Source organism: Lissotriton helveticus, chromosome 5_1 (genome assembly GCF_964261635.1).
Source record: "Lissotriton helveticus chromosome 5_1, aLisHel1.1, whole genome shotgun sequence".
Lineage (NCBI taxonomy): Eukaryota > Metazoa > Chordata > Amphibia > Caudata > Salamandridae > Lissotriton > Lissotriton helveticus.
The window spans coordinates 1,374,172,571-1,374,189,644 of NC_136065.1; the positions used below are offsets into that span (position 1 = coordinate 1,374,172,571).

General features: G+C 44.9%; 1 protein-coding gene across 2 annotated transcripts in view; it reads left to right on the forward strand.

Moving 5' to 3' along the window:
* The window catches only part of FANCE (FA complementation group E), a 177,329-nt gene that overhangs the window by 56,484 nt on the left and 103,771 nt on the right, over positions 1–17,074 (forward strand). For both annotated transcript variants that reach the window (XM_078644313.1, XM_078644314.1), the window contains exon 4: positions 947–991. In XM_078644313.1, coding sequence (XP_078500439.1) covers positions 947–991 — 45 coding nt within the window. The remainder of the gene's footprint in view (positions 1–946; positions 992–17,074) is intronic.

The window sequence follows — 17,074 nt, forward strand, 5'->3', positions numbered from 1 at the left end:
TACTGGGTATCTAAGCAAGGTGCAATTTATGAAAAATACTAGAGTCCAACCACGTGATTTAGAGTTTGATCTTGACAAAGAATAGAAATAGACAGACCTAACAACAAAACCGCTATGATGACCTAGTGCATTGTGCATTCTATTTTCTACTGTTAGTGGTCTACTCTGGAAAAGATGATGGAACATATCTGGTGAAGGGTAAGGGTGTTGGCCTGCGCACACATATAGGTTTTCAGAAAAGACGGGTATTTATTTCCATGTTTGTCACTGATGTTTGACTATGGGGAGGATCATGGAAAGAAAAATCTTTATGGTGGACTTCAAAATCTGCTTGGTGATGCTTCGACAAAGGGTTTGTTGTTATTTTAATCTGTCCTCTTTAGTTTTGAAAACTACTTTTCTTCATAGTCATTCTCTTTCACCTCCTAAAAGTATTTGGTTGATGTGCACCTGCTGTTTCTGGAAGCAGACGGTCATGTCATTTGTTTAATTTGTCCCTATGCCTTTAATCCAGCCTAATTGATGGTTTTTTAACATGTTATAATACAAGGTGAACAGATTCATACTCCCACTTAAATACATGTGCAGAAGAACATGGGTTCAAGGCCTCAATGGCATCGAACAAGTCCAGAGCCTTGAAAAGATCATTGGTCATTTGACTGTAGGAGAGGCTAAGAGCTAGTGAGTGGTTTGTCTTCACGGTAAGAGTAGCACAGAGTAGTAGGGGTGTAAGGATAGAGCAGTAGGATAGTTCAGAGCGTCAAGATCCAGTTCAAGATGGGCACAAATTCAAGATAAGGGCAAGATGGTGACGAGTGGTAGAGGTTTGTTCAGTCTTTGGATGAAGAGGGTGAGTGTCTTTATAAACTCTTGCCAAGGAAAGTACTAGGAGGTGTAAAGTATGCCATTAGTGAGAACTTTACTGTCATTTTACTTTCTTTTCTAGCTGAGTGTGTCTGGACTAAAAGAGCTATTGGAGACAGAAGGGGAGGTAAGCATTTTCTTCTCACATGATGAGTCATGTGGCCTTGGCTGTTAGCTGGGGCTAATGGACTGACATTTTCAGTTGCCCAAGTTGTTGAGCGAATGATCTGTTGTAGGTCATGAGTGGCAGTGTTCCTTTGTACTTTTGAAATGTCTGCAGACCTGGTACCTTGTGATGGAGGAGGGAAGACTGCTGCTTGGGTTACCATTTCTGTAACATGCTTCATAAATACAGTAAGTACAGACACACAAGTAACTTGGTGACTGGAATAACGTAAGGTGGGGCAACTAAACCAGCTACTCTCCAATTAAAGTTTGAAAGAGGCCGCCGCCAGCCTATAGCTATTAAAACAGCTCAAGGGAAGACCATGATTTGCAGCAAGGACCCCTATTAGAGTGCATTAGATGTACAGAATCCCCTATTGGATGGCCAGTATCAAATCTACTGCCACAAGTGAAGCAATTGTGGCGCCGTCTTGTCCTTATCCCATGGTTGATGATGAACATACCCCTTCCCAGTTAATGACATAGCTCCCTTTTATCTACAGTAAGTCTGGGGAGAGACCCTTTAGACAGTCTGTCACATGCAGAGATCACTTCAGATAGGTGGGTTATTATACAGCCGAGACCCTAGGTTGTGACGTAGTCGCACTGCATACTGTGATAGATGTTACATATGGAATCATTTTGACTGTAGGGACAGGAATGGGCCCTGCACGATATAAGGGAATGTTCTCCTGCTCGAACGCCTGTCTGCCTGACCTCCAGTCTCCCAAAGGTGAGAGGAAATTACCTGAATTCTGCATTGCCTAGAAGTCAGTCTTCCTGCTTGCTGAGAGTGGGAAGGAGTGTGCCTTGCTATGCAGGAGGAGAGCCTGGCCAGATAGAGAAGGCCAGCGGGTATGGTCCTGACAGGAGGAACACCTAGAAAAAGCAAAATACTTTGGAGAGCAAACCCAGGAGCAATCCATAATGTAAGTAGGTTTCCCATCTCTGTTCTTTTTTTTTTTTTTTATAACTTTTTATTGTGGTGTATTATAAAGAAAAACAAATGGATAATCACATCTGCGTACATGCAGGCAATGGTAAAGGGCAAAGAACAAGTTAAAGAATAGTACACAGCCTTTCGGTCCACAACCCTTAGGTCGGACGGCGTTCCAAGAGAGGCAAACCGTAATAAAAGCAAAGCAATACCTGCAGTGGACACAGAACAGGATATTCAGACCACTTTTTTCATTCAAACAAAAAACAACAATTGAGGAAAGAAGTCCAGCAGAGAAAGTCAGGCCAGCCTGCAGGCCAATTTAAAGGGTCGAGCTCGAATTTGTGGTGCTACATCGCTACAGAACCCTGTTGGTAAAAAACATAATTGTCGGAGCATCACATGGTTCGCAGAAAGAACAGAGGCATATCACAATGAGGGCCAATCCCACACTACTCAGCCCACACACCCGGTCCTAGATCCTCTACGGGGCATCGCCAGTTCCGCCGTTGGAGAATCACACAGTTCGCCACGGTATGCATTCCAATGTCCCCATTTCTTGTCCCATACTCCGTGGCAGCCCCTCAGTTTATACACAGTTTTCTCGGCTATCATGCATTGATCCATTGCGGCCACCCATCTCACCACTAATGGAGCGTCCGGGGAGCCCCACCCCATCGCTATGGAACGTTTGATCATCAGAAACCCCAGTGCAGCCCACTGTAGCTCAAGAGCAGTTAGGTCATTCGGCCCCCAAATGCTAAGGACACATTCCCTGGGGGATGTGGAGAGCGGTCTGCCCAAAGAGCTGCTCATTTTCCGCAGCGTAGCCGCCCAGAACCGTTGTATCACAGGGCAATCCCACAGGATGTGGTAGAAGGTCCCAGGGAGTTCGCATCCACGTAAGCATAATGCGTCAGGTCGTCGACCAATTTTGGCCAAGGTGAGGGTAGACATATACGCTCTGTGCAGCACTTTTAGTTGGATCAATCTAAACCTATGACAAATAGCCGATTCCCTCGGGGACATTAGCGCTGAGCGCCATACGTCGTCATCCAAAGGACCCAGGTCTGCATCCTATTTGGCCCGTAGTGACACGAAGGAGTCGGGAAGGTTATTGCAGAGCTTACGATAGGTAAGGGAGATGGCCTTTTCAGGAAGAGGTTCCGACAACAGCCTATCCTCCAAAGGGGAGGTATCAGGTATGGAGGCGAAATCTGGAAAGGCAACCTGAAGAGCGTGTGTGATTTGCAGGTATAGAAAGAACTCGGTGGATGCGAGGGCATATTTAGCTTGTAGGTCAACAAAGGTCAGCAGTTTACCTCTATGCACGAGGTCTCCGACTTCAGAGATCCCAATCGCATCCCACCTATCAAATCCCCTGGAGAAACAAAGGGAGCCCAAACGTTGCGTGGACCACAGAGGCGAGGTTTTGGTAAGTTTGTCAGCCCAACCCAACCGTCTATTGGCTCTGTGCCAGATATCCACCGTGTGCGCCATAGGACCAACATATCTAGCTTTTGTGGGTTTACTATATAAGGCGCCCAGGTAGCCCTCCCGCCCTGTTTGATCCCTGTCTAAGAGGAAGGCCGGATTCAGAGGTGAGCCGTGTATCCAGTGGTTTATCACCACCAGTTGGGAGGCCCAGTAATAAAGTCGGAGATTAGTGAGGGCTATACCCCCATCATACCAGCCCTGAAAAAGCTTACAGAGAGCAATTCGAGCGGGACCACCGTCCCAGAGTAGCAGTCGGAGCTCACTTTCCACTGCCTTGAAATAAGAATCTGGAATGAAGAAGGGGCAATTTTGTAGGACATACAGGAAGCGTGGAAGCGCTAACATTTTAAACAGTGCCGCCCGTCCCGGGAGAGAGAGCGGGAGTGAGCGCCAATGAGCAACGTCGCTGCGAAGCCTACGTAGTGGGCCTAACAGATTATGGTTATAGAACTGTTGGAAGTCGGGGGTGATGAAGATACCAAGGTACTTAAAGCCTTCAGTGGCTAATGTGATTGAGAACCCCCTGGGCAGGCGAGGCGGCGGGCCATGTAACATGTACAACACCGATTTGGTCCAATTTATAGCGTAGCCCGAGTATTTACCAAAGTTGGTAAGGACGTGGAACAGGCTGTTAATGGAGGACTGCGGGGACGACACGTATATCAGGATGTCGTCGGCGTAGAGAGAGATCTTGTCTACAGTCTCGTCACTCCATCGTAGGCCTCTGATTGAGACGTCTGTGCGGACCCAGTGAGCCAGAGGCTCCAGGGTAAGGGCGAAAAGCAAGGGGGAGAGGGGGCAGCCCTGTCTGGTGCCCCGATGGAGGGGAAATCTCCGGGACAGGAAATTGTTGACCCGGACTTGGCCAAAGAGGTCCGTATATAAAAGACGCACCCATCCAATAAATTTGGGTCCGAAGCCAAATCGGTGAAGGACCTCAAACAGGTATGGCCATTCAATCGAGTCGAATGCCATCGCTGCATCGAGGGATAATATAGCCGCATCCTGAGACAAAGTGGGCTGACGGCTGAGCACGTTGTGCACCCTTCGGAGATTTAGCGCCGTGTTACGGCCCGGAAGAAAGCCGGACTGGTCATCGTGAATGAGGGAAGGAAGGACCTGAAGAAGACGAGTCGCTAGTAGTTTAGCCATGACCTTGGCCCCAGCGCTGATCAAGGAGATCGGCCGATAGGAGCTACATGCAGTGGGAGGCTTGGCAGGTTTAAGAATGACCGCAATTGAGGCCAATCGCTGCTCGAGAGGGAGCACTCCAAGCTCCAGGCTCTCCAGAAACATATTTAAGAGATGGGGAATAATGTCAGGACCATTCCTTTCAGAAACTCGACTGGGACTCCGTCGGGGCCCATAGCCTTGCCGGAATTCACATTGAAGAGCGCCGCGGTGAGCTCGTCCGTGGAGAGATCGGCGTCCAAGGCAAGCCGGTCAGAGTCTGAGATGGTCGGGAGGCGCATCTCCTCCAGCAGTTGTCTGGATTCGACGGACGAATATCCATCGCCAGCGGTATAGACCCTTTCAAGGTGATCGGCAAACGCCTCAGCAATGTCTTGGGGATCTACCAGCACAGATCCATCTGGCCTAGTTATGGATGACACCCATCTAGATCCTTGATCGCGACGCTCAAGTCATGCAAGCATCTTGCCTGCACAGTCACCAAATTCATAGACCCGATGACGCGTGTGGAGTAGCCGTGTCTGTGCCTTCTCTTGGGCCAGCGCTTTGTAGATCAATTGTTGGGCATGGAGACGTGCTGCGGTGGAATCTGATGGTGCAACATTGTGGGACGCCTCAAGGCTGATGAGAGCTGTTTCCGCTTGCGTAATGTGTTCAGCATGTTTACGGAGATGACTCGTCTTAAGGGCTAGTGCTTCCCCCTTCACCACCGCCATATAGGCCTGCCAGAGCGTAACAGCTGAGTCTACTGGGCCTACGTTTTCTTCAAAATAAAGTTCGGTACGCTCCCGCAACGCCTCTCTAATATCGGGAATCTGCACGAGCCAGGGATTAATAACGATAGGTCACCTCACCAACTGGCGATTGTAGGTTAGGTCTATCATAAGTGGCGAATGGTTGGATGTACCTCGGGGGAGACCTCTCGGGCAGACAAAACAGCCAACGTCTGCGACGGGGCAAAAGAAATAATCGATCATCGACGTACTGTTGTGTGCATTAGAATAGTGTGTAAATTATGGTGTGTCAGGAAAGTGATGGCGCCAGATGTCCTTTAAACCAAAAGCATGGGCAAAGTCAGCCAGTTTCGAGCTTTGACGGTGCGAACTTCGCTTAGGCCCTAGGTCCAGGTCGTCACACATTGTAGCATTGAAGTCCCCACCAATTATGAGTGTACCCGGGGAGAGGCCTAACAGTTGAGTGCCCAATTCCTTGAGGGAGTCTCGTATTAAAGTTGGCGGGAGGTATGCGGAAACGATGTTCAAGGGACGCCCCTCCCAGGTGGCCTCCACGATAACTAAGCGGCCTAGGGGGTCGGCCCAGCAGCGTGAGTAAGTGAGTGCAAGAGATTTCCTGACTAAAATCCCAGTACTCCGGGACCCAGAAGTAAACCCAGCGTGGACCAGGAGCTTGTATCCCCCTCGCTGCAGCGCCTGACAGGTGTTTCCAACCAAATGGGTCTCTTGCAACAAGACTATGTCGGGGGAGTGACGCCTAAGGAACTGAAGGACTACACTCCTTTTTATTTTGTGACCTAAACCGTTAACGTTCCATGTGAGGATAGAAAGGGACCTAGAGAGTTGTTGAGTCATGGCTGCAAGTTTGGAGGGTCAAGTAGGTAGGTCGTCCAAGAAGGAACCACCAATGGCGGCCAGGCCCAGAGGCCGCTCGAAGCATGGGACAGGTCAGGACATACGGACCTCGGGAGCCAGGTGGCAGCCAGGAGAACAGGCCAATCACCACAGGACGTTGGACAAGCAGGAAAGCCAAACTAAAGACTGCTCTGCTGGAAGTACGAGGATAGATGAGCGAAATGGAACGATCATTGAGAACTCTGCTAAGGACAAAAGTAAACATCATGACAACCTCAAAACATTGCAAACTCCCCCCACCCTGCTTCCTTGCCCACGGATTCAGAACTATCCACACCCCAATTAGGCAGAGTGCCTGTCGCCCTCCCACACATAATCAGGGTACTAAATGAGCCGACAGTGCCGCTTGCCCGACTGAAAACATTATAAATGTAATACTATTGCAAGGTTATACCATAAGACTTATACAACATTCACATAATAGAAAAAGTTACTTGTCAATCAGCTGGTGTAGTCCGAACTCGGCCGAGGAAAAGAGGTCCCAGAAACAGAGTCCAGCCCCAAAGGAGGAAGCTCGGTGCCCCGAGCTGTTCCACCAACCATGAGACAGCGGCAAGGAGGAGACCCCCGCATTTTTGACGGGGCCCGTCTCAGCATAAGGATGTCATTCCACTCCATCAAAAGGTCTGGTGAAGAGGTCCTGACTCTCAGGCCGGGTGTTCTTCACGTGAGGGCTCCTCCGGCGAAAATCGGTTCAGTGGAGAACCTCCGACCCTGCTCCAACCCTCCAGCCAGTCCCACACCTCCTCCGGCGAGAGAAAGAACCATGTTTTCCCGTCCAATTCGACCCGTAGTTTCGCCGGGAAGAGCATGGAGTATTTACCTCCCTTGTCGTGCAACGCCCTCTTGACCTCCAGGAAGCTGCGACGCCTCGCCTGCACCTTGACCGTGAAGTCCGGGAACATGGAGATGCGAGTATTTTCCAAAAGAAGAGGCGGGCCGGACCTAGCAGCCTGTAATATTGTCGTGTATTTCTATAGGTTCTGAATCGATCCCCCTATTCCTGACCCTATTCTGGTTAAACTACCTAGCTAGTTAACTAACAGTCAGCCCATGAGGCAAGAAATCCCCCATGATGCAGATACCGTTATCTGACGCAGTCACACTACGGCACAGGAACGTGTTATCTGATTAGGTCATAACGCTTGAGATCTAATTAGACAAGCGACATTCCTCCAGCCCCTGATAAGGCATACGACGTTCTCATAACAAATCAAACCTATGACAACCTGGATAATCCTTGCGGCCATTGTTTTGATTTCACAGAGAACTTTAGTAAAGAATGTGCTAACGAGCAAGTCGTATGACATCTTTATTGACGTACCTATGTCCATCCTTACGTCAATCCCGGCACCTTTAAGGTATAAATATTGCCGACCTTGCCCTATGCAAACACACGCGTGGTGACAAGACGGAGCAGCCATACTTGCCGAAGCCGAGAGCAGAAGCAGACCCCGCAGGCAGCAGCCCCGCCTTCCTGACGCGCTGAGAGACGCGCTGCTATCTCAAGCCGAGAGACCCAGCACCGGCGCTTCCGGGTAGCCCTCGCAGGCAGCCTGGAATATCGAGAGCAGAGAAAGAGATACCATTCCTCATTCATCCTAAATTCCAGGTACAGAACTGAATAACCCCTCCTAGAGAATTCTTTAGTTATTCACTTGGCAAAAACAAACTTAACTTAAACTGTAACTTTCTATTCCCGCCCACGCATTAGACTTAGGTCAGGTACACGGGGTAGGCGTATTTAGAAACACCAGTTGAGCACGTTTAGTCAAATGTATATGTGTATGTAAATATATTTTAATCATTTTAAAACATCATATGGCTCAGAAACCATATCAATGTTTTTACAGTATTATTTTATACTATTGCTTTTAATGTATGCACTTTACTTAACTATAAGTATTGCAATAATATCGATCCATTTCTCTTGTACGAGAAAAGAGACTGATCAATAAATAACATCTTTTATTGAACACGCCCGTCTCTTCCTTTTCTCTACATTCTGATGAGACTAAGAATGCACGTACTGACTGAGTAAAATAATTGCCTTGTGCTCACACGACTCTTGAGATTGACTCTTGATTAGGGGAGAGCAAAGTTGTCATGTTCTATGGTTGTCAGAAACTAAATCCCTTCTTGTCTAATCAGGGGAGTTAATCCTTCCTTGAACATTCGAGAAAGTTTCTAGCGAACTCTGAGCTTAGCTGGCAAACCCAAAAATTAAGTCTAGCATCGACAGTAGTAGACCTAGTTAACGTCTGGCCTAGGCCTTTACTGCTGTAGGTACTATTCCAATGCGCAGAGCCTATTGGGAAAATAGGAGCTACACTACATGGCGCCCAACGCGTTTGGAAAGGGCGATAAAACTAACGTAAGACATTTAGAGTAACTCAGTCGTGCTTTCTCACTCAGACCCCTTTTCCCAAATACTCCAAAGACGTCTGGAGTGGGTGAAAGGTTATAATATCCTCCAAAACCTCGCAGGAGGGAACTCCTATGTATGGTTCTTGGTCTAGTCAACGTTGAAGGATAAACAGTGTTCCAAAATATTGTGCATCTAATCTCTGTTTCCATAAAGAAACCTGATCTGCAAATAAACATAATACCATCCTGTCAGCAAAATGGACAGCGATGAAGAACGAGAGGTTACTAGATTAGCTACTGAAATAGCAGATGCTGATGCTACCATGCAAGCAGCAGACGCGGATATAATACTCATTCCGGTCGCCAAAAGGAGATCTATAACCTTAAAACTTATAGAAAAAGGACTGACACCTAGAGGTGGCACAGTCATATTCGTAATCGAGGCACACGAATATCGGCAGACAGAGGTATACTATACATGGATACATTTTCCAGCAGCTAATACTATAACAAAGTACTTCCACTATTACAAAGTAGAGGAACCTCCTAATGAGTACACTCCTTTCGAGGAGGTGGAAGTACCACTCAAATTCCAAGAGCATTTGCTCTTATTTGATGGCGCCCTAATACATAACAATCACATTACAAGGCTCGGTCCTTTAGGAAGACCAGGAGCAACGTGGCCGGTCCTAGCCGGATACACACCATATCCAGACATCGAAAGAATGCCTGCAGCAGAGCTGTTAATACAGCTAAAACAACTACTAAAAATTCACAGACAATTAGTTCAGTATGTAATGCGGACTTCAACAATTCAGCCAGCGATTAAACTTCCACAGCTGACCCCTCACCAGGGGAACACAAATAAAATTACACCACAGAACATCCAATCCTGCCTAGGTAAAGTTCCAGCTAAACGGGAACAAATACCATTCTGGTTGGCACAGAAAATTACCCAAATAGAGGCGGTGTTTCCTGACACCACCCCATTAGAAAAACACAGGATTCTGACTATATGTCTCCCAATGGGAATCGCACCACACATTGAGGACTGTGACACTTGGGGTACAGTCTTTGCTTCCATCTACACAAAAACGCACGGTGTTCCATCCATTTCGGTAATACCAGATGTGCTAAAACAAATTCAAGATGAATACGGTCCAGAACCTGCTTTAACTCTTGGTATGAAATTACTAAAAGACTTCAAGCAGGTCTCGGCTATATTACTAGCCAACATAAAGGGTGAAGCAGCAAACGTGGCGATCCGCCAGAGGTTAAAAGAGACAGATATAGCAGACCAGCCAGCTGAAATTGCCAGAATCATAGAAAAATCCTATGAAGAACTAGGCAGAGATAGTCTAGGTGGAATACCAGTAAAACCGCAACTGACTACAAGTCCAGAAAAAATGTTTTTTAATAATAATAATAATTCACCAAAAAAGAACTGGGATGGGAACAAACAATCCAATCCTAAAGAAAAGAAATTCCAGTCCAGAGGAAGGTCTCCTAGGCGAAGAGAGAAATCTCCAAACCCGAGACAAAGGTCACCCCAGAGTGAACCCTCTGGGAATAGATATAACCTTAGAAATAGGGATAATATTAAAAAACCTGATAGATATCAAGACATTGATACACGTCCCTCTCAATCTTTTCAGAATTCCTCGCAGAAATCGGAAAGAAGAGGACGATCAGAAGAGCACGCCAAGTCCAAAGACAAGGAACCTGCTCAACTGAAAAAGAAATCACAATTTCCAAAAAAGAAGGTAGCCAGTATCAAGGTAGTTAACAATGCCGAGAATACTGAGGACACAACTGAAAAACGGAGAGTGGGCTCAGACAATGCTAGACAGCGCAACAGAGGTGAGCATAGCTCGCAAAGTCCTTATGAATCATCTGGAGACAGTGGACACGAATGAATACCTTCAAGTGGAAACTGCAGATACCAGAGTTAGCAAGCCCCACAAAATATACGAGATAACATTACGTATAGAGGGAGATAAGACTAGGAAAATAAGGGGACTATTTTGGGATAACCTCTCAAAGGGTTATGACATCCTTTTAGCTGAAAAAGACTGGCCACCAGAGTTTGTCAGGGAGTGCCCTCATGGCGAAGAAGTAATTATGCCTGCCTTCTCGAATCAAATCCCGATTCATAAAAAATACACACTTGCTAGAAAGTGGGCAGTGGCCTTAGCACCTGCTTTATATAAAAATCATGTAGGATGGGATGAGGATTCTCCTCCTCACAAAGTCCAGTTAAAATCACAACCAACTGCACAAAGGCAGTACCCAATTAAGCAAGAAGCTAAAAAACAAGTAAATGAAATACTAGATCAGCTAGAATACCAGGGGGTGATTGAAACTTGCACCTCACAAATGAACAATCCTTTGTTTCCGGTCTCCAAACCAGACAATTCATATCGTCTAGTTTTGGATTACCGACACCTTAACACATGTTGCAAAACTTTTGCAGTGCAAAACTCACACAGTGCTGCACTAATGAATAACTTAGTGCGCAAAAAATACAAAACTACCTTGGACATCTCCAACGGATTCTTTTGTCAAAACATAGCACCAGAGAGCAGATATTTAACAGCTTTCTCAGTAAATGGCACTCAAAAACAATTCTGTCGGTTAGCCCAGGGGTACAAGAACAGCCCGGGGGTATTCTCAGCAAGAGTAACAGAATTACTACAACTATATGATGATAAAGCATTATCTTATGTCGATGACATTTACTTAACAGATGATGACTTGGAAACTCACTTGAAAAGAGTGAACACCATAATACTTGGTTTCGCTGCAGAGGGTTACAAATTCAACTTCAAAAAATCCAGAATTGCCCATCTGAAAATCCAGTACGGAGGATATGAATTATCAAGTATTGCCTGGTTGACAGTCTTTTAAGAACTAGAAGAATTGGAAAATCTAAAATATGAAAAGACGTATCCTCTGCCAATCGACATTCTGCCTCTACGACATTACGCCTGTGTAATCTATACAGACGGACATGCTCAACCCTCCGTTTGGGGAGAACAAGCATACAACCCCACATGTGAGATTACAAAAGAAGTGTGGCGCGGAGGTAAACTAAGACCTCTATTAACAAAATCACACTCAGTAGAAACTAATTCAGAACTACAAACTGAAATAATAGCTTTGAAAATGGCGCTAGATAATGCGGATCGCGAATTCCCGACACTTATAGTGTCCGATTCATATTACTGCGTCAAAGCATATAACAAGGATTTGCAGACATGGATTCAGAACGGTTACAAAGATGACACAGATGCACCAATAAAGCAGAGACTTCTCTGGGAACAAGTAGCTCTTTTGAAGAAAGAACTACCAAAGACTCACGTGACTCACTCACTGAGTCATCAACGTGATGGCGTTCACGTTGTGGGGAATTCATTGGCTGAGACAGCCGCAGCGGCAGCCACTAAATCGGCTCCCGTAGATCGAAAAAAGCGTACATTAAAATACATTGACGGTGAAACATTGCTGGCGGTGAAAACGTCATCAAAAGGCGACTGCTCAGCGTTACCGATCAACTATCCACTCAATTATACATACATAATCGATGCAAACTCCGTCCCTTTTGCTCGAATCCCTGGAGTGGGGGATAGAGTGATTCCAAACATGGACAGGAGAAACTTGTTAATCGCAGACGCACACATGGGCGAGGGTCACAGACACCTTAAATTAAAAAATTCTCTGGAAGAATTACAATCACGGTACTGGTGGCCAGGCATGAGCCTGCACTACACCATGTTTGTAAAAAACTGCCCAAACTGCAACAGAGATCGCAGTGGGGAGAGAAGCAGTTTAATACCTCGTCGTATCAAGGCAGATAATATTACCAGCAAAAAGAATGGCTTGCGATTAACATATACAGGCTAGTTCCCACTTATAATGTAGATCCACAGCACTCAGCTGACGCCAGAACTGTTATAAAAGATTTGCGGGTCTTTATCGGCACATACGCAATTGGCATTCTGCATTCGGACAATGGTCCTGCTTTTAGCTCTCGGGCTTATAAGGAGGCCATGGTCAGCATGGGCGTGCAATTGCGGTACTCTTGTCCATTTCACCCTGAGGGGAACGGAATTGTTGAAAGAAAAAACCGTGACATAAAGCAATCTATAACGGCAAAGGTATTAGGTTCGGGAGCTGGGTGGGTCAAACATCTAATAAGTGTCCAACGTAGTCTAAATAACTTGCCAAGAAATTCTCTGAAGGGATTCAGTCCGTACGAATTATTATTCGGAACTAGGATGTTGATCTCTGACCTTGATAGTCAGACTTCAGTGGTAACAGAAAAAAGCTTTGATGTCAAAGACCGTTTGGCTATTTTGCAGGACTTAAACAAAACAAGAAAAGACCTGAGCAACATACAGTTGAAACAACAGCCAACAACCACTGAAGAATCACCACCTGTCCCAGCAAGACCTGTCTGGATTCCAAAAGTCGGGGATCTAGTCAGGGAGAAGATCGCGGTAAAGAAGGAATTTGGGCCTTCTTACAGAAAAGCAGTTCCTGTCTTGTCTGTCAACGGGACAAGATCAGTTGTACTACCGCCACTTGCTGGAAAAAAGGAGAACCGAGTTGTATCCATCGACATGGTAAAACCACAACATGTGGCCGATAACAAACAGTAGGCCAAGTGGACTCCCAATAAGTAGCAGAACACCAAGGTTTGCTACCAGTACAGAGGTCCTATCAAAGAGGCTCATCACATTCGAAACGCCTACAGAAGAACAACAAGGACTATGCAACAATGCAATAGAACTTAGACCTCTGAAAACCCAAATAAAGACATTTAGCAGAGACACACCAATCTATACTGAAGTACCAAGTGAAAATGCAAAAAACAAAAATCCTGAACCAATTGGAACAATTGATAGAACTGCATCTGGTTACTTCATCAACTTCGATGATTCCTCTGACGGCTTCAGCGAACAAAAGACACAGCCATCATCAAAATCCTTTAAAGACAAAGCGAAGGAACTTTTGAAACAACTAAAAGAAACATATCTGATTTCTCCATGGATTGAATTTTGGGTGGGTTTTGGTGCATTTATCCTCATACTTTGGCTCATCATGGTATTTACTTTGGGACGCTTCATTGAGGGAAAATATGCTAAAATGGACACAGCAAGTCAGAACATCAACTTGGTCCTCAAACCACACACATCTTCACACGTCGAGAAAAGAGAACTTTCTTCAGAACTTTCTTCAGCCAACTTCACAGCAATTCCAATACCTGGTGGGGTAGCCTGGGACAACACTGACTATGAAATTTATGGTCCGGTCGAGATCCTGAAATATCCACACCAAATTAAGATCTCTTTGAGTGACTTTGCAAAACCAAACTCATTTGCTGATGATTGGGACTTTGAAAGTATAAACGATATGATGTCTGACTTAGTAATGTCTGCTAAATTTACAAAACATGATTATTTGCAAGGTTCTACAAATTATGATAGTATGTATTGCTATAACCACTATGGTAACCATTTCTTGCATAAATCTGCACAACCTAGAAATGTTTTAAATTTTAATCAATGGGAACATTGTGCTACACCTCCAAAAGGGAGCTCTAGAACCGTTTATGACAAATATTCATACTTTCAAGGTTTTAACACTAGTAATGCTGAAACATTTTATTATAAATTGTCAAACAAGACAGGGACCAAAACCATGATAACCAACACAAAATTGATTTATTCTGATTCATTCTTTGAAAAAATGAATACTTTTGGATTCGATTATTGGGACAAAAATGTTGATTTGAAAAGTGTTTGGGGTACAAAAGAATGGCAAGTATAGGGTATAGAAGCTTTGTTTAGAGCCTGCATGATCCCAGAACAAATGATATTTTTAAATGACACTGTTCAACAAACCACCTGTCTTGGCTTAGCCAAAATCAAAGATTTAAATAACCCGTCTATTCCAAAGCCAACAATGTTTAGCAATAACTCTGATACAGATGAAGGAATAGACATAAACCATATACTTAACCAAAACAGAACACATCCTGATTGGAAACAATGGTTGATCTGGCCCACAGATACAAATAACTGTCAAGATAGATTCCTGAATAAAACACAGGGTTTCAAAATGACCAGGCCAGACCCTAGATATCCCCAAAGACATCACCCAGGGATAATAACAACCTACAGTGTGGGCAAATTATGCCTTCAATGGCTACAGTCTTCCACACTGCCTGAAATTAAGCAACACCTAACTTTACTTACTGATGGTGCTGACTTGCGTGATTTCATAATGGGACCACGCAAACAGCGTCAAAAGTGTTTCATAGCAGCCTCTGTATATGCAGCATACAATGAGGCCTGGAAGGTTACTCAAATTGAAACAGCAGAGAGAATACGTGAAATTGATCGTATTAATTTGGAAAAATCACTTTCTGTAGTGGACAATGGGTTAATGACTCTGTCCTCCAGAATTTTTTCATTGGACAGCATTGTGTCTTCAGCAATCGATATATTATCGCAAGACTTACTGTTATTACAACATGGTCAGTCACAATTGCGTTCTATTGTACAGCTTGGCTGGACGTTACAAAATCTGCGTTCAGGCTACGTGCCTTGGCGTTTAATCAACACAACGTCACTATTCCAAATCTTTAACCTTACTGATAGACAAATCGGTATGGCGCAGAAGGGTGCTGATTATACAATCTTGAGCATTGAAAAACTAGAAAGATTACCGTTGACAATGTCAGAACGACCTGTCAGTGAATGGATAATCCACGGAATCATAAATATTCCAATCTCAACCTTCAGGTTTCAATACTGCCAAAAATATATACAGGCTGGCATGTACGAGAAATTGGGAAAGGGGTACCTTAAAACAACTTGGAACCTGCCCTATTCACATGCATGTGTCAGTAACAAAGGACAGAAAGTGTTTCTTAGTGGCAACAATTGTGCTATGTCACTAAGCGGCACGCTTCTGTGTAACGGTATTAGTTTGCACGGAGCCTGTGAAGGGAATTCATACAACCTTTCATGTCACCAGCAAGGCGCACCTGCAACTGAAATAGAACCATTCTTTCAAAGACTCTATAATGGGAGTTACATTCTTATTGTAGACCGCAGATGTTGTAGTCTTATGCCCGGGACTCCTTATCTCGTCACTACGACGGCGAAGGTCAAGTGCTGTGGACGTTCTTTGTTCCCCAGCTCCTTTCCAGACAGGGAGGCAAGGGCATGGCCCGGTTTGAAAATTACTTCTATTCGAATAGACACTTTAAGCAGAATGAAAACAGTGCTTCTTCAGACGCCTACAAGGCTCACGTCATCAAAAGAAACGTATGATCTACAAGTCGCAAGGACGACTGCAGAGATACATACATTATTATCAACCAATTCCCCCGTACATTTCGCGGAAATCCTGAGCGAAATCTTAAATATTTCTGATACCACAGGGGTCTCAAAGGTATTTAAGACAGTATTTTCGATGGCATTAACACCATTCAAAGCCATACTGGGTATTTTTCCAGATTTCGTCCATTCGATTTTTGGCGGACTTCCCTTGATCCTGGGACTAATTGCAGGAATCCTATTCCTAGTCCTTATTTTTCGTTATGGCAACCCATGTCACAGAACAAACTCTCACGACAATGGAAGATACGATCCTAGCCATTGGATACCGGGACCGGATATCAAAAATCCTGGGACTCTCCCGGCTTAGAGACCTGAACATGACTTGGTTTCTATCATTTCGACCAATGTGGCAAAGATGTGTTTTACCTGTACTAAGGTGTCTGCTATGCGGAGAAGAATGCGTGTTAGACACCTGTCTGACACTACAATCGGATGCGCCGGTGGATGCAGATACACTGCTGGTTCCTACCAAGGTTCACGCTTTGTGCTGCCCTCAAAGGCTGCCAATTCTGATGACGGCATTCCTGGAATCTTCACCACTGCGATTGAAGAGTACTGAAGTTCAAGATGAAAGCAACATCGAACAGGTACGACCTTCTGTCAGCAATGCAAATCAGAATGTCAATGCAGACAATCATGCGCATGAATGCATGGTTACCCCTATTTCCGACTTAGTGGAACTTTCCCATGAAGCTGTTGACAGTTTTTTCGAAAGCCTGAATGATATGATGTTCTCTCCGGAACAGAAATAGAGACTTTTGAGTAAACTCGCACACGGCGTTCCCTGAATCCGGCCTTCAACTTAAAAAATAAAGTCACATGAACAATTACAATCCAGTTCACGGACAGCAACCTTTTTCAGCAAGCCCTTAAAATATTTTTCTATATATTTTTTTTCCCCGGGACACTGACCTTCTGCTTAAAGTAAGAAACTATTCCTAGAGAACTAAGATTTCTATTTTTTTAGATACTTTATAGACTTTATATAGACT